Source organism: Crotalus tigris, unplaced genomic scaffold (genome assembly GCF_016545835.1).
Source record: "Crotalus tigris isolate CLP2741 ecotype Arizona unplaced genomic scaffold, ASM1654583v1 scf7180000018504.2861643, whole genome shotgun sequence".
In the NCBI taxonomy this organism is placed as follows: domain Eukaryota; kingdom Metazoa; phylum Chordata; class Lepidosauria; order Squamata; family Viperidae; genus Crotalus; species Crotalus tigris.
In genome coordinates this window covers 2,278,942-2,303,728 of record NW_024097043.1, presented here as the reverse complement: position 1 = coordinate 2,303,728, position 24,787 = coordinate 2,278,942, and the positions used below count along the sequence as shown (strand labels likewise).

At 38.5% G+C, this 24,787-nt stretch overlaps 1 protein-coding gene across 2 annotated transcripts in view; it reads right to left on the bottom strand.

Moving 5' to 3' along the window:
• Nucleotides 1-24,787, bottom strand: part of B4GALNT4 (beta-1,4-N-acetyl-galactosaminyltransferase 4) — a 210,661-nt gene that overhangs the window by 52,299 nt on the left and 133,575 nt on the right. The window contains exons 1-6 of one of the 2 annotated variants that reach the window (XM_039353243.1): nucleotides 21,741-21,795; nucleotides 15,391-15,501; nucleotides 8,173-8,268; nucleotides 6,915-7,005; nucleotides 6,367-6,467; nucleotides 202-269 (exon numbers count right to left, since the gene is read on the bottom strand). In XM_039353243.1, the coding sequence (XP_039209177.1) occupies nucleotides 202-269; nucleotides 6,367-6,467; nucleotides 6,915-7,005; nucleotides 8,173-8,268; nucleotides 15,391-15,501; nucleotides 21,741-21,767 (494 nt within the window). In that variant the 5' untranslated portion in view covers nucleotides 21,768-21,795. Of the gene's footprint in view, nucleotides 1-201; nucleotides 270-6,366; nucleotides 6,468-6,914; nucleotides 7,006-8,172; nucleotides 8,269-15,390; nucleotides 15,502-21,740; nucleotides 21,796-24,787 lie in introns of those variants that run through there. The other variant, XM_039353242.1, reaches the window with a different exon arrangement.

The following is a 24,787-nucleotide window of genomic DNA, read 5'->3' as shown; positions in this document are numbered from 1 at the left end:
CCACTTCCACAGGTTTTAGCAGAGAGAATTAAAGCAAAAACAAACCAGCCTGAAGAAAAATGAAAAGCCATTCTTCCACTTCATGACTTGGCTGCTCTCTCCTTTGTCAGTTTCAAAAGTAGTGAATTATTCTTCCTTTAATTCTTAGGGTCAGTCTATCCGTCAAAATGAAAAATGGAAGGACATGGCAGTAACACCTACCGGATTGGCTTCGAGACTTGAGAGCTAAATTTTGTGAATTCTCCTGGAGCAGTCCACTCAGAGCCCAGCTAAGGAGGAGGAAAAAGAAGAAATGAAGATATTGTTTCATTTTTTGCAGCAATAAAAAGTATTGATGTTTTCTAATAACCTCATTAATGACAACTGACATCTAAAAAAGAGCTACTTGGAGAAGTTTGTTACTATTGCCTTCTTCCAGAATTTTTTTATTTTATTTTCCAGACTGACCTACTGAGATCTCTTGATATTCTCCAATTCAAGCACTAATCTAATCCAGCCAGGCTTGGCTTTTGCATATAGGCAAAATGGAAAAGGACTGATCAAACAAGAATGGCTTGCAACTGGTCACCTCTGTGATAATGCAAGAATGGTAAAGCTTGTCCCATGATAGGGCCTCCTTAATGATTTCAATCTCTACAATAGTGAGAGTCGGTTTGGTGTAGTGGTTAAGGAGGTGGTCTAGAAATCAGGAGATTGTGAGTTGTAAACCCACTTTAGGCATGAAAGCCTGCTGGGTGATTTTGGGCCAATCACTCTCTGTCAACCCAATTCGCCACAGAGGGTTGTTGTTGTTGTGGGAAAAATAGGAGGAGGAGGGAATATTAGGGATGCTCCCTGCCTTGAATTATATATAAAGTAATAAAAGTTGGATAAAAATCTAATAAATAAATAATGCCACAACTTTTTCTTCTGTTTAAGGCACTGTCTCAGTTTCACCACACAAATGATAAAAAAAATCACTTGTGTCTTTGTTAGCATTCCTATCTCTGCTACCTAGAACTGGAATCAAAGAAGACAGAGAAGTATGGAAATTACAAGGAAATCAATGTTCCCGCCTGCATCCTATTGCTCCCAATCTCATTTTTCCTTTGTATTTGCATCTATGGGGAGGGAATAAAAATGACAGCTTTGTGAAAGCAACAACAAATCTGCTTTTAAAATCATTCTTAAAGAAAATGTGGAGAAGGGGTGACAGGCCACTACAGCATGTTGGCTTCAGGAGGGGAAAATTCAAGAAGGTGGAAGGCAGAGCAATGGAGCACCCAGAGAAAAAGCTATGAAATTGCCTTTGAAGCATTTGTTATGGGATAACAACTAAGCTGTAAATTAATAATCTCAGCTGGCAATCGCTTCAGAATGTTCTACAGCATTCTCATATCACAGGGATGTGGCATTGATCCTAGGTAGGTCTGAGTATTCCTTATATAATAATAATAATAATAATAATAATAATAATAATAATTATTATTATTATTATTATTATTATTATTATTATTATTATTATTATTATTATTATTCTTGTTGGACTTGATCTGTAGTAACAGATCATTATTTCTTTGTTTTCAATCACTGTGTATCTGCGACGGGTAAACACCTTTTCTTCCAGTAGTTCTGCAGCTGTTGGCCCTGGTTGCTCAGCCAACAGTCCTGAGTCCTGTAACCCATTTTTCACCAGATATCCAGGAACTCCAATATCTAGCGCGGACCTTGTTAACATCCACATCTGCCTATCCCAGGTCCTGGGTAAGGACTCGATAGGTAGACAAAATGCCAAATCCAGTCTGAACATCTGGCTGACTGTGCGATGATCCATAATAATAATAATAATAATAATAATAATAATAATAATAATAATAATAATAGTAGTAGTAGTAGTAGTAGTAGTAGTAGTTGTAGTAGTAGTAGTAGTAATAATAAAGTTGGAAGGGACCTTGGAGGTCATCGAGTCCAACCCTCTGCTCAGGCAGGAAATCCTACACCATTTCGGACAAATGGCTGTCCAGTCTCTTCTTAAAAACTTTCAGTGTTGGAGCATTCACTGCTTCTGGAGGCAGGTTGTTCCATTGGTTAATGTTAAAGGGGACATAAATGTGCAAGTTTTGACACCGGCCTTTGTGCATCCATTACAAATATACAAATGGAGAGAACTATGTCTGTCCTGGGACTTGGCCATTCAAGTTTGAAATCTGACCATAAAGGAAGTTTTAATTTTGTGCTGCTTTAATTTGTTAACAGAAAGTCAAAAGTCACGGATTACGAATCTGTTTGGTGCACCTGGGGATTTCAAAACTTCCCAATGTTTGAGAGACAATCTTTGAAATATAAGTGAGATAAGCAATAAAAAACACATGTTCAGAGGAAGGGGAAACAGATATGAAATCTGATCAATTTCATAGGAAAATGTCTCTGTCTTAAAAGAATGTTCCTAGCAATTGCCTACTTCCTAATGTTTTTAGAACCAAGCTATTAATCATGCATACAGTATTTCTATGTGTTTTTCTCCCAAAGGTTCTCTTTCTTCTTTGCTCTTTACCAGGGGTCTTCAAACTTGGCCCTTTTATGACTTGTGGCATGCTGGCTGAGGAATTCTGGGAGTTGAAGTCCACAAGTCATAAAAGGGCCAAGTTTGAAGACCCCTGCTCTTTACTGACAAGCAAATTCGGAGGCTTTAATTCAGGGCTAAAAAAAAATGGTGCAAGAAATGTAGTTTAACTCTTTCACATCTCTTTCTGGAACAATAACATTCTGCTCACTTCACTATTTAAAAAAAAAAACTAGTCCTTTCTGGCTTCTTGCAACAACTGTGAAAGAAACTAAGAGTTTTTGCAAATAGCATTTCCTTCCTATTCCTTGACTGGAATAAGGAATCCTAGAAAAGTAACTCCAAGCACAGAAAACTTTTGCCCAAGGTCATTTCCTTGCAGAATCTAGATCTGCCTAGCTGGTATTCTCCAGATGTGTCTTTGATCTTGCTAGCTGCAAGTTGGAGAGATGCAATTCCAACACAACTGAAGGCATTGAACCAGGGGTAGCTAGACTAAAGTAGTCAGATATACTGTAATAGTTTTAATAGCTAAGGCAGGGGTGTTCAAACTTGGCCCTTTTATGACTTGTAGACTTCAACTCCCAGCGTTGCTGGCTGAGGAATTCTGGGAGTTGAAGTCCACAAGTCATAAAAGGGCCAAGTTTGAAGACCCGTGAGCTAAGGGATAAAGCAGGAACACCATTCTCATTGTGTGTGTGATATATTTCCATCTTTAAACATTATAGAGCAGATATTACCAAATTCTCTAACTCCTCAAAATACACCCTCTAGGTTTCCAGATTAAAAATTTTCTTTTCATGAGAAGTTGAGCTAAGGGCAGAGTTAAACAACTCTGGAGTTGTTACACAGATCCAACCCTTTCTTTGCTGATCCCTTATAAGGCATAACATGCCATGAGTAATATTGAATGAGCAGTCCTTGAGGCCTCAGTCATAACTTTGCTGCCTCCGTCAAAGATACAGGTTTGCTGAACAGCAAAACAGTGCTACGATTGTAGAAATCAAAATAGCCTGGGGAGTTGCATTAATTCTCTCTGTGTCCATTACATTTGTGTCTGTAAATGCAAAGGAATGCACTTTTCTCAAGATTCAGAAAAATCTACAGAGGGTTTGTTGACAGCAGGGGGGCAGAAGCACTTATGTAGCTGTTTTCAAACATTTTAAAGTTAGACAGCTAAGCTAAAACTCACTAACACTGTAGATTTCTCTGCTGAAGTTATTTTGTATATATTTTTATGCTTCCTATGCTACTTCTTTCTAAAACTGCAAATTGTTCACAGTATGAATGGATTTTAATAGGATGCCCAACTGCTTGAGTCACATGAAGAGGTAGTTGTGATGAGTTGGCTGTTACAGGAAAAAGAGGAACCACAATTTGGTGCAGATTTCCATTTTTTTACCAGGTACCCACCCTTGAACCTGAAGGTTAGATTTCTGGATGTCTTAGCCTCAGGCTGATCTTAGAAAATATCAAGTCTGTTCGTAATAAGACCTCTTTCATTCATGACCTTGAAGCACATGAATGGGCAGACTCAGCATGCATCACTAAAACCTGATCAGAGAAAGAAGGCAAGGTAGTTCTGCCAGATATACGCCCTCCTTCAGATCCTTCAACAGCCACTGCTGATGATACCCAGTTACATAAAATCATCATAGGCCAGATCAGAGGTGCTATTGGTAAAGTCTTTGCCTAATGCTACGGAGCTATTGTGGACTTGTTAGCTCAGACTGAATCCTGCTTTATTCTTGATCCTTTAACACAGTGGTTCTCAACCTTTTTATACTGGCGACCCCGGTCATAAGCACGCGGTGCGCATGTGCGGCACCGCCCCCTGCACGGCATGCATGTGCGGCGTGGCGCGCATGTGCGGTGCCGCCCCCTGCGCCAGCTGAGGCATAGCTTGCAAGGGGTGGTGGCAGGCAGGCCCGGATGCTCCCGGGCGGCCGCGGCAGCGGCGGCGCAGGGTGACCACCGGCTGGGCCACCAGCTGGCCCAGCCCAAGGCAGGTAAGGCACCTGCCGGGCCCCACGTGTGCCAGCAACCCTCCCTGCACCCACCGGCCTCCCACCCCCGGCCCTCTTTTACTTACTTTTTAGTTGCTCAACAGGAAGGGAAGCTCTGCAGACTGTTCCCCTTGCAGCACTGTTTGCAGACTGGGGCTTTTGGCGGGCTCAGCAGGGCAGAGACAGCCCTGGGCAATTCCTATTGGCTTTTGAAAGCCAATAGAATTAGACTCTGTTCAAGAGAGTCTATTCTATTGGCTTTCGAAAGCCAATAGAATAAGAGGGAGTAGCACAGCTAAGGAAAAGGGGAAAAAATGGCGGAAAAAATGGCGGATCGTGTTGTTTGGCGACCCCCGTGAAATGGTCGTTCGACCCCCAATGGGGTCGCGACCCACAGGTTGGGAACCGCTGCTTTAACACATCTGAAGAGGTTACACTCTCCTTTGAAGGGGAAGATCTGTGGATTAGGCAATTTCCTGAAAACTTCAGGTCTTACTAGAACAGGAGATAGAAACCATGACCAAAGGAGAGCTTGTCCATCTGAAATTGATGTGCCATTTGCAGCCTTTCCTGGATAAAGAAACTGTACCAATAGTAATCACACCCAACAATTAAATGACTGTAATATGCTCTTCCAGGAGTTATCTCTAACTGTAAAATTCAATTGGTAAAAATGCAGTAGCCTGGTTCGTAATATGTGAGAAATGTAATTGTAATGTGAAGTTGTGGTTACTATTAGTTTTCCAGAGCCAATTCGATTTTTTGTCCTAAATCTGTAATGCCTTTTGTGACTTGGTTTTAGGTTATTTGAGGACTTGTCTCTCCTAATTGGATGTTCCCCAACCTATACAAGCATGCAGGGAACGGATGCTGAGGGCCCTGACAAGTTAAGGGGTCATGGATCCAGAAGCTGTTTTGGGTAGCCTTAATGCTATGGAATAATTTAACCTCAAATTCGGACCTTTCTCCAGGCCGCCAGTATTATTTTGTTTAATTGTTTTTTAAAAAATGTGTGCTTTATTAAACTTTTATTTTATTGTGACACTGGGCTCCTGCTTTATTTTTATTTGATTGGTGGCTTGGGTTATGATGGTTTGATCTGGCAATTGGACAGAGTAACTGTTTGGAATTTTATATAATGCTTCTACGATAGTTAATTTGTAAACCATCCAGAATCTAGGAACTTGGCAGTGCATAAATAAATGTAATAACTAATTAACCAACTCAATAAACCAAAGCATTTTGCTTGAAATCAAACTGCAAACTTCCTCCTTTATATGGGAAAAATTGCCTTATTTCCAGCATTTCTTTACTCTCTGACATAGAGGTAAATAGACTCTATGGAAATGGAAATGAGAACTCTATTTTCACTCTAAATGAACTGAGAGATATAAGCATAAACCTTGTGCTATAGCCATAGACAAGAGACCTACAATGCAAAGTGGTGTTAGTGAAGAAACCAAATGGACTCAAGCTGTGAACCACAGGAGCAGAAGGGGACTTGCATATAAAATATCACTATTGCAACATGTGAGAATTTCAAACAGACCCTCAAACACACACATTTGAATTTCGTACAATAGATCCAGGTTTTAATTATGCAGCCTCCAGATGTAAAACTCACAGCTGAGTTGGTTCAATGTTTATATGTCTCCCAGTGGCAACACTACAATTTCATTTACATTTAACTCTCTCAGTAAGGAACCAAAGAGATGATGCCAAATGGTACTATTTGTAAGAAGGCTATAAGAAACACATCAACCCATGGAAAGCTGCTACGATACCTTTATCATTATCTTATTATCAGAAGTTGCCCACCTTGCCCACAAACGCCACCAGACGTATATTGGCTGGAGTCTCATCAGAGCTGAGCCAAAATTCAGAATTATCATCCGAAGCTACAGAAAACTGAAAATCTCCTATAAGACAAGGAAAGATAATTTAGCTAATAAGAGCAGGAAAGTTGACATATAAATTTGTTTCCTGTCCTGGCAGGCTACCTGCAATTTAGTACCATGTGTTCTTAAATGCTACTGTCTGATCTCAAAAAACTGGAGCGGCAGTGCCTCATTGTTTGTTTATTTTTAAGAAGGGAGGAGAAAGAAATACTTTACTCATAAATCTCATAAGCTTTCTGAAGGCATGTAACTTGTGACCTGAGAAGGGCAGTGAGGAGCAAAATGTGTTACAATCATTACTTAGGTAATCTGGCTTCTTCTGAAGCTGCACAACAATGCCCAGGGTGAGACTGTGGGAGAAAGACAATAATAGGGGATTTTTTGAATAAAAATATTCTGGCAGGAAGCTAGGGGAGAGAAACTCCAGAAAAGAAGCTCTGCCCTCGAAGGAGAATTTATTGTACTCACCATCTTTGAAGGGATGAATGTAGCCAAAAATACGTAGCCCATAATTTTTCCACTTGGGTGACACAGCCAACTTTTTTACTGTTGTACGAGTCTACAAGATAGAAAGGACAAAAAGAAGTTCTTTGCATGTAACATTCCATTTCACACTGGGAAAGTGGAATGTTGGAGAAATGCTATCCAATTGTATTCACTGTGATAGCACACACTGGAAAACAGAATTTATATATATGAGCTTCTCCTATGCATTGTGCAAAATCAAAGCATTACACAAAACATTAGCAAAATGAGAGAATGCCAGTTAAACTTTCTCTCCAGATATAGTAAATAATGTCCTATTACTTTAGTGTTACTGTCTGCTTTATTATGTGTTGCACAATTGTCTTGATGTTTTCCTCTTCTAAGCCCTTTTACATTGCTGGCCTTTGGCTATAAAATTCATTCACTCATCCAGCAAAGTGCCTATTGTAAGAATCTAAAAGCATCATTTGTAATAATAAATGAAGCCAAGTGGGAATTTCAATTGTACTGCTAATCTTCCCACACTCTACTGTATAACTTCCTCTATCAGATTCTAATTTTGTGAGAGTTCCCATATTTGGTCAGTCCTAAACCAGTGGGAATTCCTTGGCCACAGTCATGGGGACAGGAAGCTGTACAGACTACATTCTTACTCAATTTTATGTCCTTGGGTTGTACTGAACTACAACTCAAATGATGTCTGGACAGCACAATCTTTAATTAGGAGAAACTGTAGCCCAGCAAATCATGATGGGACCTGAGAGAAAAGACTGACTGTGATTATTTTACTTTTGTACACTTTGATTTTTCTTACTTTGTTGTATACAAAGAGTCGGAATGATAGGAACTGTTTATAAATGCTGTGAATGAATGAATGAATGAATGAATGAATGAATGAATGAATGGTAAATACTCTTAAATCAGTGTTTCCCAAACTTGACAATTTTAAGGCATGAGGACTTCAACTCCCAGAATTCCACAGCCAGCAACGCTGGCTGTGGAATTCTGGGAGTTGAAGTCCACATGCCTTAAAATTGTCAAGTTTGGGAAACACTGTCTTAAATGAAAGATATTACTATCTGGCATTCATTAACATTCAGATAAAGCCAAATTACACTTAACAAAATGTAAATTCACTTCAGAAGGGCTTAAGAATATTTACTGCATAGAAAAAGAGAGGAAGCACTCTTTTGGAAGCTATGAAACACTGGCATCTTATTGGAGAATAGATTATACTTACATGAGGATATAGGGGGAAATGCAGATTTTTCCTTAGATGTCCCACAGCTCCTCCACACCAATCTTCAAATACATGCAGGTTTGCTCTCCCTTTGTACTGCAAATAAAATGGCATCACTTAGGCCAAAGATGTCAAACTGCCAGCCCGTGGGCCAGAAACGTCATGTGGAAGCTGCACCCACTCCATTGCCGGCAATGGCAAAACTTTCCCAATACGTTGCGCGATGTCACGTGACCTCGCGAGTTTGACATGTCTGACTTAGGCTATACATAAATTCTCAGGCAATTTTGTGACATACGGTGTATGTATAGGTATGCAGGTATGGGTATGTAAAAAATAAGAATAAAGAACCTGATTTATCAAAAATGTTGGATTTTAGCTTGTACCATCCAAAACAATATTAAATGGTTATGGGAGTTCTTAAATATGAGGTTAATATGTATTTCTTTTACCAGGTAGACACCTAAGTTATTAATAATATTCATCAATTAGCAAAAAAGGAAGTCTATGAATGTCATTTAAAAAATGGAGCATCACTCCATATTTTACATGGTAAATATTACTGGGCACTTACTGATGAACACAATACATTATGAGAGGTCCTTGGTCTTGGAGCTTGGTTGGTTTTTTTGCAGATTTTTCATTACTCAATGTAGGTAACATCATCAGTGCTAGTAAGGAGTGGGGTTTGCTCCCAGTTTATATTCTAATGGCCTGCCCTGTCAGCATTGGTGGGAGTGGTTTTGGAGGATCTTTGGTTGGGCTATTTAGTGTTAGCTTATTTGGCAGTTCCTTGACTGGGATATTGTTACTTCTTGATTGTTGGTCTGATGTTAATCTATGTTCATCCAGGTGTTGATTGCTGGTGGTGAGATGCTTGGGTCTTTTTGTTCTCTTTTGGCTTGTTGATTGTCTCTTCTGCAGAGTAGGTAGATATTGTTTATACCGGTACGTATTGTGTCTGTTGATGGCCAATTTGTCTGAGTGACAGGCTTCCAGAACTTCTCTACTGTTTTTGTACTTGGCTTGTTCTTGTGTAAGAACTCTATTCAGATAAGACAAACACAGTGCAGCAATCCTGAGCAGCAGAAAAAGGAAACAGGTCATCTGTACAACATCTTCCAACAAAATGGATAGACTAACATCAGATTAATGATGTTAGCATCAGATTAACATCAGACCAACAATCAAGAAGTAAACAATGCCCCTATCAAGGAACTGTCAAACAAGGTAGCAGTAAAAGCTCAACCAAAGAACCTCCAAGATAATTCCCACCAACACTGACAGGGCAAATCACTAGAATATAAATTGAGAGCCATTCCTTACTAGTACTGATGATGTTACCTAGTTTGGATAACAAAATGTCTGCAAGAAAACAACCAAGCTCAGAGAGCACCAAAGACCCCCCGTTTCAACCCTGAACTACAAATATTCTCCTTTATCAGTACAATGCATTATGCAGTATAAACCACTCAAGATCCTCTGCATTGTAGGCAAGTTATAAATATGTTAAATAAAATGTACTTGGGATAAATCTGAGATTCCTTAAAGGATAAATATTAATGTATATCTATTTTTTTTTAAAAAAAAATTGAAGCCATTTATTTATCAGCAAATAAATAACTGAATAACTGAAAGATCTGACTTTAGACAAAAAGACCCCTTAACTATAATAAAAGAATGTGGAATGTGAACAGTTGCAGAATACATCAAAATGTATTCTCCAGGTAGGCAAAAATAGAGCAATCACTTGCCTACTGGCTTGTGATATTAGCCTAAAGATGGGCTAGGTATTTAGATCTTAGAAATCAGTAATGCCATTTTGAAAACTTAGAGGTCTCCAGCCCTGAGCAAAGGAGAGGTGAAAACAAATTTTCAGACAGCCAATTGCAACTTGACATATTTGATCAATTATTGGAGCATATTATGGCCTCTCAGTTCTAACCAGTAGTGCAGGGGTTCTCAACCTTGGCAACTTTAAGACTTGTGGACTTCAACTCCCAGAATTCCTCAGCCAGCTTTGCTGGCTGAGGAATTCTGGGAGTTGAAGTCCACAAGTTTTAAAGTTGCCAAGGTTAAGAATCCCTGCTAGCAGACATGTCTTGTTGAACTTCCTGATCCTTAATACTTTGTTTAGATGCACTAAGTGCCTGCTCATAGCCCATCATTAGGAACTCCTCCTTGGAGAGGCTGAGATGTTAGAGTTTTAATAAAATAGCTCTAATCCATGTTGATTTATAGTTATAGTATACAAAAGGAAAGAATTCAGATCTACAGAAGAACAGTAGTTTCAGCCAATGAGTTATAATACAGATCCATGCACCAGTTTTAACCTTGAACAGCCCTGCCTCCCTCCTTAGAACTGCAGGAGGCTACCTGCATATTACCACTCACGTGGTCACAGCTACATGAACAGTAATGGCTTCTTTCTACTGCTGACAGCTACACTTTAACATTATCCAAGCCAATATTGGTACTAAGCATATCTGATCATCAAGCCACCTCAATTGTACCATCCAAAATTTTTCTTGGCTAAAAAGAGGAAGTCTGTCCAGCAAAAGCAAGATATCTGGCAATTTCTGCATATTTCCCAAGCTGTTAATCAACACAAGTCCACTGGAAAAACCAAATCCAAACAGATAATGGTATTAAACCAAAACATTATTATAGTACAGTAACCTCAAAGTTTTATGGGGATTACCGTTTTATAAGAAGGTCAAGAATTTCCTGTTAGAGAATCTTAACTCACATCAAGCTTCTTATTGCCAGGGTTAAAGTCTATGGCGAACACATATACTAGATCAGTGGTGACGAACCTATGGCACGGGTGCCAAAGGCGGCACTGAGAGCCCTCTCTGTGGGCACGCATGCTGTCGCCCCAGTCCTAGGCCTTCAGCTGGGTTTTATAAAACCTTTTCGCTTTAGGGCTCTGTCACCTCTCCGGGAAAAAAAAAAGATCTTGCAAAGTTGGAACTGATTGAACTTTTCAGTCCCATCCAGTCTGCCGTTACCACCGCAGCCACGCCCACCCACTGGGCCACACCCACCCGGCACTCGACAATGCATAAGTGAGTTTGGGGTTGCAGTTTGGGCACTCAGTCTCTAAAAGGTTCGCCATCACTGTCCTAGATGCATATCTCCATCCCATGTTTCTCTAATTATTTTGTAATTTCTTTCTATCCTCTGAGGCTCATTCTGCTAGTTAAGCATGGCCACCAACTTAAGACTTTATTTATTCTTTCATTATTACTATTAGTTTCCCCTATAGCAATTCTAGTTTATAAAATATGATAGCATACTAAAGACACAATAAAAATGTACTTTTATTAATGCCTTGCATTAGCAAGATTATAACAATTATTGGATGGAAAAGAAAGTTTATTTAGAAAGTTTGGGGCCACCTAGTTAGCCCATGGAAACCCAATATTTGTGAACTCTGCTTTAATAGGGATTTTTCTAGTGTTGTGTGCTGCACAGAGTTCATTGGAGTTGGTGACCAATAAATTTAAAATAATAATACCAACAACAACTCATGTAAATTGCGTAACAGGGAGAAGTTAGCATTGTATTTCTTCTCTATCACATCCAGGCATTCTTGAACATAAAGAATTTTGCTTGAAGGCACTTTCAAATAAATGATCTTTATGAGTCTTCTGGAGCAATATAGAGCCCAGTGAAATAGGGGTCTGTCATGGATAGACACGTATGTTATGCACCTTGAAAGCTAGCAGCCTTACATGAATGAGAAACATAGAGAATAGAAAAGTTCCATGCTACTCAGAAATGGCTCTCTGCTATTTTACCCACTGATACTAGAAAAAAAGAAGCTATCACCTCTAATTAGTACCATCTGAATGTTATTTGACATATATTTCCAGAAGTTATAAGATAGGAACTCTACCATTTTAGTGAGGTTCCATGTAAAATGGATATCCCATTTTTATAGAGGTCCTTTAGACATATGATTGTTTAAAATTTCTTACCCTTCTTAACATATATTAATCCATCAAAATAACTTGGAACAAAACCAAAATATAACTTATTCCCCTTTTTGAAAAAAAATCCTTGATATATCACCAGAGAAATTGCCTATAATGTATAAAAATACATTAAATTTATATTGGAAGTGTGAACAAGAAGAGACATTTTATCAGGTAGAAAAATTGGGATTCAAATACACACACTAATTCAGAGGATTTTAAAGATTATTGTACAACTGAAACCAGTTCCCCCCCCCCCCCTTGGGTATTTGTGGATAAACAGTTAGAAAAAAAAGTAATGGAACTTTGTTTCCATTTATGATAACTGCAGCAAGATTGTGGTGCACATAAAAATGAAAAGATTCGATACCACCCACAATGAGAAATGGCTGATGAAGATGATGGAACTTGCTGAAATGGCTAAATTTGTGTTGTTGTTTTTTTTAAATCAGAGAAAAGACAGTATCAACATTTATTCCTGACTGGAAAACCCTTATGGATTTTTGTGTAAAATAGAAAAAAATGAATTTACAACAAGTGAGCAGATTATAGAAAGAAGAGGGGCATGTTGTAATCATAGAGTAAGAAGTAAATTTATAATTGTACTTATAACTGCTGTAAAGAAGATTGGCACTCAGTTCTTTGTATGTCTTTTCTCTCTTTTTTTGCTTGTTTTTCTTTCTTGCTTTAAAATTTTTGTTGATTTTTTACTTGCTTTAAATTTTTATCTTCCTTTTGAATTTTTTAAAAAATATTTATAAATAGATTTTGAAAACATCCAAGTATAAACCAATACCCAGTGTTTCAGATGCAACAGAAACAATGTAAAATTATGTTTAAAAGACTATGAAAAGATAAAATGTTATTCAATAGTTTCTTAAAATCAAAATGAGATGGTGCCAATGGCTTGGTGGTCACTCAGAGATGGCCCTGCTCCTCTTGACAACCCATGTTTCTCCTAAAGGAAGTGAATAGAAAAAGTCATACAAAAGTCTATTTATAGAGATGATTCTACTGAGAAAACCTTTTTTCCCATTTCCTCCTGAAACTGAAAAAACTCTTGCTACTACAAATAATATTGCTAATATTTGATTCCAAGAATGTTGGCATCTGCGGCTGAAGGGGTCAAGCTCAGAGGTCACTGAAGTCAACCCACATCCACCATTCACAATTACAAGCTACAGCATAGCAATTCCTGAATCCACAATCTTGCTGAAAATGGGACTTTCCCTTTCTTAACATCTCTGTTGCAATGATAATCTCATCCAAGCAGTGATTAATAATGTCCTTGCTTCTTGCATTCAAGCTAGCACATTCTCAGCTGCTGTTCCCCAAGTATCATTGTGATACTTGAAATAGAAGACTGGATCACACGCTTCATTAAAGTCATAGGTGCTGAGGGTATGGAAAAAAAATATGGCTGAGATGGAACAATATTAAAGAAAATCCCGTATATAGCCCAACAATGTATCTTCTCATGAAAAGTCAGTGTTTTAGAACTGATGCTTCAATAAATACAATGCACATCATGACAATGTTATTTTGCATGAAGTTAATGTAAAATGCCGATCAGACTCCTGTGCAAACCTAAGTACTTAATAAAATGAGAAACTAAATGTATTATCCATCATAACACACCCCAGACTTCTATTTGGCTATTTACTGAAGATTTTGATAATTTGTAATGCAGCTTCCAGATTCCCTTGGTAATCTGCCTGCAGCATTTTCCCTTGAGCACTTTTTCTCCTATTTTTCCAGTCACCTAAATTTATTTATAAAATTTATTGGATGCCCATCTTACATAGGGTAACTCTGGGTGTCTTACAGATGCAATGGCAGAGAAGACCCTTTTCCTGGAACCCCCCCTGTCAGAATAATCGGGCCAATGGGGCCCACAGGATGCCTCTTCTGTCAGCACAGGTGGGATGGGCCAATCCCAGTGGGATGCATATCTAACAACAGCCTCTCTGTGTATTTTCCTGTCACAATGGCAGCCACTCCAAATCCTGTAAATAAATCTCAGCTAAAGATTCAGCAGGAGATGAGCCGGATCAAACGGGAGGGAACTGAATCAATTAAATCTTATTTATTTGCCTGAATTAATTGTAGAAACTCCCTGGCAACATTTAAAAACATTGTTTAGCCGCTATGAACATAAACCTTCAGGAAAGGTTCAATTATTGTAAGATCATTTCATAAAACAATGGTCTCCTCAGCCAATAATTAGTCTATTCACAGGCTGTTACAACCTTTTGGCAGAGAACATAAGCTTGACATCAAATGCTGAAATTCATTATGAAACTTCTACGAAGCATCAGAATAGAAACAGAGCAAATATTCTAATTTAGTTTACACTTCCCATTAATTTCAGTGGATTGCATCATGCTGTTACACACAAAACACTAAGCCATCAGATGATTAGGCTGATGTGATTTTGGAGCTATTGTGGCTTAGTATTATTTACAAACCAGACTGCTTTGGCTAATTCAGCAAACCATGATTTTGGTTAGCTCCAACAATTCAATGATCTCAATGTTTCATTTAATAATACTTTCTAAATGTTCCCCCTGCAAAATCATCAACTCCAAATTGTCTTCTCTCCCTCTTGATGGGAATGATACTGGCATAGCAGGAACCAAATACAGAATGAAAAAGGTTAGAATTTAAATTCTGGTACATACATACTGGCTTTGCGTGCTGTGTATTGAATAAAGGGATCTATTATACTTAGCCTCATACGTATCAATAATAAGATATCTATACTAGCCATGCTGTGCCTGAGAGTCTACCAACCAATTCCAGAATAAAAGCTGAGGGCGTAGACAACATCATAGCATTTGTATGCCACTAACTCCATATAGGCCTCTAACTGGTTTACACAGAATCCAATAAAAAACAAATTCCACAACATACAGTAAAACTTATAGCAATAATGTCCCCTCTCTTATCAAGCTTATCCACATGAGCTGCCAAATGTTCTCCATTTTGAATCATCCTTCTAAAAGCCAGAGGTTCTATCTTTTTGCAATAAAGTATTCCATAGGCATGATTGAGAAACATTGTTCCCTTGCTTCCATCCTCAAATCTGACATGGGAAGGGCTTTTAACTTCATGTTGGGAAGCCGGTGTTGGATGACCAAGTATCAAACCATATAGGGCTTTGTAAACAACAACCATCAGAAGTGTATTGGCAACCAAAGCATTCCTGGTAGTTGTGCTGAGCCAAAGCATCACTTACCTCCTCATTCCAAGGCAGAACATGGCTTGTTACATTTGGTTTTGGGGCTCTTCCAGTTCTGTCATGACTATACCTTTTAGAAAACCACCCGTGAACACCTTGATCTTCTACCTGTAATTTAAAAAAAGGGAAAATGCAAACAAAATAAAGATTAAGTAGGATGTCATTTGTAAAGGACCAAAGAAACATATGTACTTTTGGCCTGATGATTCCAAATGATACCAGTGCCAAATACAAAGGTTTTGCAAAAATTGGTTGATAATAATAGAATGCAAGAGTTGAATGAGATACTCCAGTCCACCTTCCTGTGTACAGGAATCTATCACTACAGCTGATATAGAAGGAAGATCTTCTAGGTCTGTTCAGATATACAGTGCTATCACTCCTGAGACATTCAGATTAGAAACATCAGCAGGAAATGACTCAAACCTACCAAATCAGCTTATGTCAACCATCCCTCCTTATAACGAGACAAATTACTTAGGCAATTAGGGTATTCAAAGAAGTGAACAAAAGCCTTAGTCTGTGATCAATGACACCTTGTCAAATTCCTCTTCTGGCAGAATTAATTCTCAGACAGCTGCCACTGATGAAGGAGGAAAGAGAAAACATCCCAAGATTAGCTGTGTCACACCTGGCCTTCCCTCCAGTAGCAATGAGATTGTTTTTTTAAAAAATGCCTGTACCAGCTAAAGATGGTGGCAGGTGGCTGCTTTCTGCAGGATTGGGACTTTTACACCTGGCCTCTAATTCACTATTTTCTTCCTTAAGAGGAAGCTGTAGCTGTCACTGAGGCAATCAGTGCAGTGGTTAGAAGGATGTAAAGGTGAGCTGTGGCTCTTGGAAGCACTTGCTCCCGTCTGGAGTCTGGCTCTGATCTCATTCATGAGCAATTATCATAAAAAGGATTGGCTTCTGAAATGACAACAGATATTTTATCTGTCTGGCAAACACATGGAAAGATGTGGGCCTCTTATTGTTCACAAGAACTACCACAGAGCTCTGGAAGAGAAAGGAAATATTTGCAGAAGTGGGCTACATCATAATAGAAAACAATCTTCTCCAGGTGGGAATACTGGAAAGTAGTCTAACACGTTGAGAAGGCATTAGGATATAAAAATTACCTTATAAAAAGTAAGAAGTTGGAACAGACAAAACTCTGCTATAATAAGAAATGTGCAGCCACATAGGTTCAATATACAAACACTCTAGTGAGTATTGCTCAGTGCAAATATATAGCATGTCTTTGAAGTCCTTTGTCTACATCTGAAGATGAGTTAACTCCCAGAGGAAGCTACTGTGCATGGATGGAGCTACTTCAAGACCTTGTTGTACAAGGCACATTCCAGCAGACATCAGCAACAAGATGGGTCTTGATGGAATGTAAGAGAACCTTCTATTGTTAAAAGGGTATTCTAATAGTAGTACGCTATGAAAACAAGAAAATATTCTGAGGACAAAGATGCATTGCAGCAACTAACTTGTTCCAAAGTGTTTACTTCCTTGAGAAAATTAAAAAGGGCAGACAAAATGGAGAAGCAGACAGTCTATACCCGTGATGGCGAACCTATGGCACGTGTGCCACAGGTGGCACGCACAGCCTTCTCTGTGGGCATGTGTGCCATCGCTCCAGTCCTAGGCCTTCAGCTGGGTTTTATAAAACCTTTTTGCTTTAGGCCTCCACTGCCGTGTGCAAAAAAAAAAAAAAAGGTTCAATCAATGAATCAATTTCAACTTCTTGTGGGAAAAAAAAGATCTCGCAAAATTGGAATTGATTGATTGAACTTTTTAGTCCCATCCAGTCTGCCGTTACTACCGCAGCCATGCCCACCCAGTGGGCCATGCCCACCCAATGGGCTATGCCCACCCAACACCCGATGATACATAAGTGGGTTTTGGGTTGTAGTTTGGGCACTCGGTCTCTAAAAGGTTCGCCATCACTGGTCTGTACAATCTACAGCCTGAAATATTACAAACCAACCCAGATTGTCAGACCACATTCATGAGCACCAACTGGCAGCCAAAAGAAATGTTAAAAGTCACTTAAACCTGGACAAACTCAGCCACAGTTTCAGCTGGGAAAGTGGTAAAATTTTAGATTAAGCCAAATCCAAAAATGCTAGAGAATTTCTGAAAGCTTGGCTTTTAGACAAATCAGTGATCAATATACCTATAGACATAAATCCCATTTATACTGGTATATCATTTAAAAGATACAATCAGAAGCCTAGCAAACAGCCTAGATATATCTCTTCCAGTGGCCAAAACTCAGATAAGCATGAAACAAAACCAGACAAACAATCATGGAAAAAACAATACCGTATTTTCCGGTGTATAAGACGACTTTCTAAACCCTGAAAATCTTCTCAAAAGTCAGGGGTCATCTTATACGCAGGAATATACGGGTAGCTGTGCTCTGAATTTAAAACCAATCTGCCCCCTAGTGGCCAGCCCTATTTTTTTTACAGAAATAAGCACTAACAGGACAAAGCTTTCTAGCAGCAAAGGAGCTCCTATTGTGCTCATCTATAAACAGAAATTCAATATTGTACTGTATTTTCTGGCGTATAAGATAACTTTCTAAACCCTGAAAATCTTCTCAAAAGTTGGGGGTCGTCTTATATGCCCAGTCGCATTATACACCGGAATATACGATAGTTTAATCAAGGGACCATCAAGAAGAAAACCATACCTGCACCAAGACTAGCAGGGCAAACTATCATATATGAATAACCAGTAAACTTCATGGTCCCTCACGTTAATGATGCTACGTAGCCTGGTAATAAAAGGTCTACGAGAAAGCATCCAAGCTCAGAGATAACAAAAGAACCCAACAGTTCAACCCTGGGCTACACACATTTTCTTCTGTTGGAATCCAGATACAAGTTAGTCTTTTACTTTTGGTTTGTTAAATCTAGATCTGATCTGATTCTAGATTCCTTTTCATGGTGCAGACACAATTTCAGGGTTCCCATTACCAGTTTTTGAGTGGTCCGAAATAAAATCCTTATTTTTATTTATTTATTAAATATATATGCTGCCCCTCTCACTGAGGTCTATGACAATTCATCATGGCCAACTCACCATGGGACAATTTCCTGTGGCCAACTCACTATGGGACAACTCGCTGTGGCTAACTCGCCATGGGACAACTTGCTGCAGGACAAGAGTTACACTAATATCAAAAAAATGGTGGAACAGAATCATTAAAGAAAGGATGCAAAAGAAGGGACAGAATGAAATGTGAATGATAAAAATTATTATTTTTTAAATAATTAAATTGAATTGTTAAATTGTCCTGCGGCAATTTGTCCCATAGCAAATTGGCCATGGCAAGTTGTCCCAAAATGAGCTGGCTATGGTGAATTGGCCGTGGCAAGTTGGCAGTGACAAGTTGGCCACAATGATTTGGCTCCAGCGAGTTGTCCCATTCCAATCTCACTGTTGAGTGACTCTTATTACGGGAAAGAGATAAGGATTGTGTATTTGATTACTGCATTTTACTAAACACTCAACTATGTACTCCATTTTCCATTATTAATGAATTATTAATTATGAATAATTAATACATTATCATAATTTCAGGGGCTGCCACAAAGAAGAGGGAGTCAAGCTATTTTCCAAAGTGCCTGAAGGCAGGACAAGAAGCAACAGATGGAAACTAACCAAGAGAGAAGCAACCTGGAACTAAGGAGAAATTTCCTGACAGTTAGAACAATTAACCAGTGGAACAACCTGCCTCCAGAAGCGGTGAATGCTCCAACACTGGAAGTTTTAAGAAGAGACTGGACAGCTATTTGTCTGAAATGGTATAGGGTATAGGGTTACCTGCCTGAGCAGGGGGTTGGACTAGATGACCTCCAAGGTCCTTTCCAACTTTATTGTTGTTGTTGTTATTATTATTATTACTATTACTACTACATTACTATTATTATTATAATCTGTATCCTTAGAAAGTACTCTTGGAAAGATAAGGCAGTGGAAAATGGTTAAAAACTATATCAATCCTTATCCCAGTTTACTTTATTGATGGACATGTTCTAGCAAAATGCAGTGGTTTCTGTGTCACATCCCTAGAGATGCTTTCACTTCTATGAAATAAATAATATGTGTCTCATGTATAGCAATCACATCTATTCATGTCTATTTTGCCTCATGCTCATGCTGCAGGAACCTAAGGCCAATTAATTTTTCACCACAGACAAACACACGTTGTACACTTCCAGACAGCTATATTAATCTACCAGCAAAATGCCTTGCCTACAGCGGTTTTCATGACACCATAGCATTCCCATCTGTAATACGATTTTTCTCCTACCATATTTCTCCTGATGAGGAAAAAAAAAACCACATTTTAGCTTTAACTTCTTAATATCACCAGTATTACTATTACATTCACAGCCACACTTTGGCAACGTGTGTGTGTGTGTGTGTGTGTGTGTGTATGTGTGTGTGTGTGTGTGTGTGTGTGTGTGTGTTTCCATTGCAGGAAAATCTTGCCCTGCTACTTTGGATCTTGTCCTGTATTTAACCTCTGCGTGGCCAAACCTCGGCATAGACAGCATCTTCAATCAACTCTCTGGCATTTGGGTATAAATTGTTAAAAATGTGTCTTCTTTCGCTCTATTTCCCACTTGAGTGAAATGCCTCCACAATTACAGCTGTTCAGAAAGCTGTTTAAATGGAGTCATGCCCCTATTATTGTATCTGTTCCAAGCTTTTCTATCCAGGTGTGCTGCTATATCACCATGGCAGATGATACATTGCATTTTATATAATCATTTTTCCCATTTCCCAACCACCACCACTCATAGCATCCTCTCAGAGAATTAAGTTTTAGAGGGGAGATAAAGACAAATAAATAAATGATATACATCTGATATGTCAGATAAAGAGATGAAGACTTTTTTTGGGTGGGGAGAGACACAAGGATTTTTGTAAAATTGTGGTCCAAAGCTTAGAGAATATAATACGCAGTTGTTGCCCAGTTTGAAAGTAAAAAGGGAAAAACTCTTGCAAGTTTTATATTTCCAAAAATAAAAACATGCCCTTGATGATAGTATCTTAGTATCAAAATAGATCTAAAAAACATATGTACAAATTGAAAACATTTAAATGTGCATTTTTAAGTTTTAGGAAACTGGCAGTCTGGAAAAGCCTATTGTATGTTTGCCCCCTGTGATTGCGCACATTCCATATTCCTCTTTTGGCCTTTTGTACATTATTTAAGGATTTGAAGTGTGTTAATCACATTTGTTATTTCTACTTCCTACATCCATGCAATAAAAACAAAGACACAAAATGTGGGAGCAAGGGGTTCTGGAGGAAACTGGCAGCCACTTTTTGCCAGTTTTAAAGTACACCAGTTCTTGCCAAGGAAGTCCAATTCTTCAAAAAAAAAAAAAAAAAAAAAAGAATAGAAGGTTATAGAAAAGATTCCAAAGAGATAAGAAAAGATCCAAAAGAGGCAACAGACTTGCGCAGCTGCTTCAAAAGGGTGGCTTTGGCAGTCTGGTGTTGTGGATATAGGTGCCTTGCAACAAATTTTTGAAACAGTGGTCATCTATGCAACTGCTTTAATACTTTGAGAAGAGGTGCTTTGCAAAGCTTTATTTTTGACCCCCTGAGTTAAAAGACAACCACTTTCTGTTACAGAGGTGAGTCAGAGGAAAAAAAATTATTTTCTTCATCAGGTTCAAAATATAGGACACTGACCAGTTTATACCCGTATGCTCCTGTGAGTGTGGATATATTTGTTGCTGAATGCATTTGTAGCACTAAATGTTTAACACAATTTGTGTATTAATTGCTTATTGTAGGCATTAGAGCTCTACCAGATCACATTTAATAATCTAGCTCCAAAAATGGGAAAAGCTCCCTTAAACCCATCAATAACAGTGGTTTCTGTGCTGGGGGAAGGAAGGGTGTCAAAATGACAGCTGTGACTGCACAAAGATCCATCCTTTTCTTTCTTTAAAGTGACATCCATTAAAAAAAGATCAGTTTTCGTCACTCAGTTGCAGCTACCAACTTGATTTTTTTTTTTAATTTCTCTATGGATGTCACACACTAATCCTTTTCTGTCCCCACCAAGGTGATCCTACTAAATTTCTTTTCCTCTATTCTCTGCAATCTTATACAAGCTTGCCTGGAAACTCCTAGAATTTAAATGGATATGGAAAGAATTTGCTGAACTACTGGTTGCTAGCATTACTTCAGTGATGAGAGAGCCAAAGGAATGGTTGTTTCTTCCTGCCCTTCTACAGTAATGCCAAAAACTCAGGACTAGACAAATGGAATCCATTCTGTCATTCCTTCTCATGCCAGGATAAACATGGCATGGGACCCACCAGCTTGTCATTTGGCTGATCCTCCATGCTGAGCAGCTGGCTCGGTGATCCTCCATTTTCATTTCCCACAATGCCTTGGGATGATGTTATGTCTGGTGCTTTGAGGCCCATTTGAGAAAAGGGAACCTCTCAATTATCTTTAGGTTATTGCTGTTGTTGCCCTCCCCAAGTAAAAGTGTATCCTTGAAATCTAGAACTGATTCCTTCATAGGGCTCAGAGTTCTACTTTGTTTTCTTGCCATTTGCAATAGAGGAGAGAAAGGCAGGATCAAAATCTAATAAATGATTCACCTTCACCGAATAATATTAATCACTCCTTCAGCAAAGTCCAAAGCTTTAGCCTGTTATCTTATTTTCAGCTCCAGCAGAAACAGTGGAATAGACATCCAGTGAAAAAGCAAATAAATCATCAAACAGTGAGGAACAGGACAAAACTATTTCACCTGTTGCTGAGATCACACAAGCACGTCAAATATGTTGCAGCACCTTTCAACCATACACAAATAGTAGGTTGCTTTTTTGTACTTGTGTATCAGTTGGAGATCTTCTGTACTGAAACTGATAGCATGACATACTTTTATTTAGCTTCCAAACCAAAGTGGAGATTGTGTTGCAGATTTTTCTCCTTTCCATAATCTGTCCTCTTCAATTCGGAACTGAAACAGAGTTATTCAGGAAGCAGAAAAGAGATGCTTATTGATCGCCTGGGTGATAATTAATAGGAAGTAAATGGCACTTGTAATCATTGTTTCCACCTGCCATTAAAAGCATCCTTAACTGGTTTACAGAGGTGGGATTGTCTCCAAAGATAAATCAGTAGCTTTAGGTATGTCAGGCTCAGGTTTTGGAGCTTTCATTCTATGATATTTTTTTACCAGGCTGCCATGGTCTGGATGATTTGTGTAACAACTTTTGTATCATAATTTAAAAATAAGGACTAACACTCATTCAGTATGAAATTGCCTGCAAGGTCATACTTGGATTACTATTACTATTGTGCATAATTTTAACTGTGAGACTCAAGTGACACTAAAAGGTTTTTCCCTTCTAGTTAATCTCAAGATAAGCAATATGCCTGTTACTAGGAAATTCGAAGAGAATGTTTGGTCCATGCACAGATTCACAGCTACTGTGAACAGTAAAAAGTGTCTTGTCATAACCATGTTGTAGCGGAAATAATGCAATTTAGAAAAACTCTACTATCAATAAACTACCTGCCAATGAATGGTAATAGAATCAACAAAAGTAAACCATTAAGTCTAAATGAACACAGCAAAAACATCACCAAAAATGGCTCCCTAGATCTCCTTTTTTTGTTTTTTGTTTTAATAATAATAATAATAAAGATAAAGATGATGATAATTCCAACTTGCATCCTGCCCAGCTCATTCTGGGCAGCTCACAAAACTCAAAGAAATTACAATCAAATCAATAAAAGATAAAGATAAATAGTGAGAAGTACGATGAAGCAAGAGGTCTCACTCTTCCTCACCAAACGCTCAGGTTAAGAGACAGGTGTCTCTAAACAACTGCCAAATGGGAGCCATCCAGATCTCAGGAGGAACCTCATTCGAGAGGAAAGGCACTGCTACAGAATAGGCGCACTTTGGAGTCCTCCTGGATGACATTGTATAGTTGAAGGAACCAAGAGTAGGCCAAACCTGCAGACTGAATTGGTCAGGAAGATCCCATGGGAAATTAATCTGACTTTGTCTCACAATGGAAATAAATTACTCTGAACTTCTCCTTTATGTAATGAATAAGGAGAGAATAATATGCAACATGCTTCTTGCAGAGTACACTGAAATAATTTCTCAAATCTCCCCTCAGGAAAGAAATACGAATGGCAATAGCATAAGCGCATTAGTAATGGAGATTAAAGTGTGTGTCTGTTGGGCATCACATTGTACTAAAAGCCTTCTCTAATCCAGGGTTCTCCAGATGTGCTGGATGACAACCTGTCATCCAGTCAGGGTATCTTCTGAATACATTTCATGGAGCTAATGGAAACCAAATTACACATCCAACAACATAGTGTTGGGGAAGGTTGTTCTAAGAAGTGTTACACACATACACAAGTACAGTTGGGATGCACAAAGCTATGCCTGTATACATGATGTATATGCTATTACCAGATGTAGTGTGGGAAGAGAGGGAACATATTCCTGTACTCATCAAAGCTCCTGTGCCCTTTTGAACAACTTTTGAGGATGGAGGGAAGCACAAGCCAAGGCATCAATTAGTACTGTGCCTCCTCAACAATGCTGGGTAGAAGAACAAATGCTCCTCTTTGGTTCAAGAAATAACAAAACTTATATGAAAAGCCCAACTTATGTGTGTGATATTTAGTCACACACACTCAGTCCCCTGAGATAAAGCATCTTCCACGTACATACTATGGAGGGAACTTTGATCTCCAAAGGATGTCTTTTGTTCTGGGCAATTTTTATTCTGAAATAAGCTACACCATATACAGCGAATCCTAAAGGTATACTGTAAATGTCCTTTTAAAGACTGAACTTGCTGATAAAATAGAATTGGGAGAATAACATTTTGGTTTTTGTAAACAAATGTGCTTTTTTTTAAGCAAAAGTATTACTTCCTTATGTCTACCATGTGTGCACCACTGCCCTCTTCTGGATGGAGTTAATACAAACTTGCAACTTATTTTGCCACTTTTACAAGACAACAGCCACCAGGAATTTTAATACAGTGATACATTAATATTTATAAAGCCTACATATATGTACATATACATGTAGAAATGCATACGTACCACCCAAAATATTATGGATTATTAATAATAGCTACAATATAAAATATCTAAGCAAAAACCAAAAACTGTTTAGTCAATCAGATTTTAAAAAATCTGAAGACCCAGAGAATTCAGTATGGATGAAACTCATCTACAGTGTAGACAAGGCTATTCTCACATCCTTAAATTATTATTTTTTCACCTCTAGAAGAAGATGTTCTTGCTCTAAGGAATTCAGAAGAAGCAGATCTGGGATCCTAAGACTGCCAAGATAAATGAATCAAATTCTGAC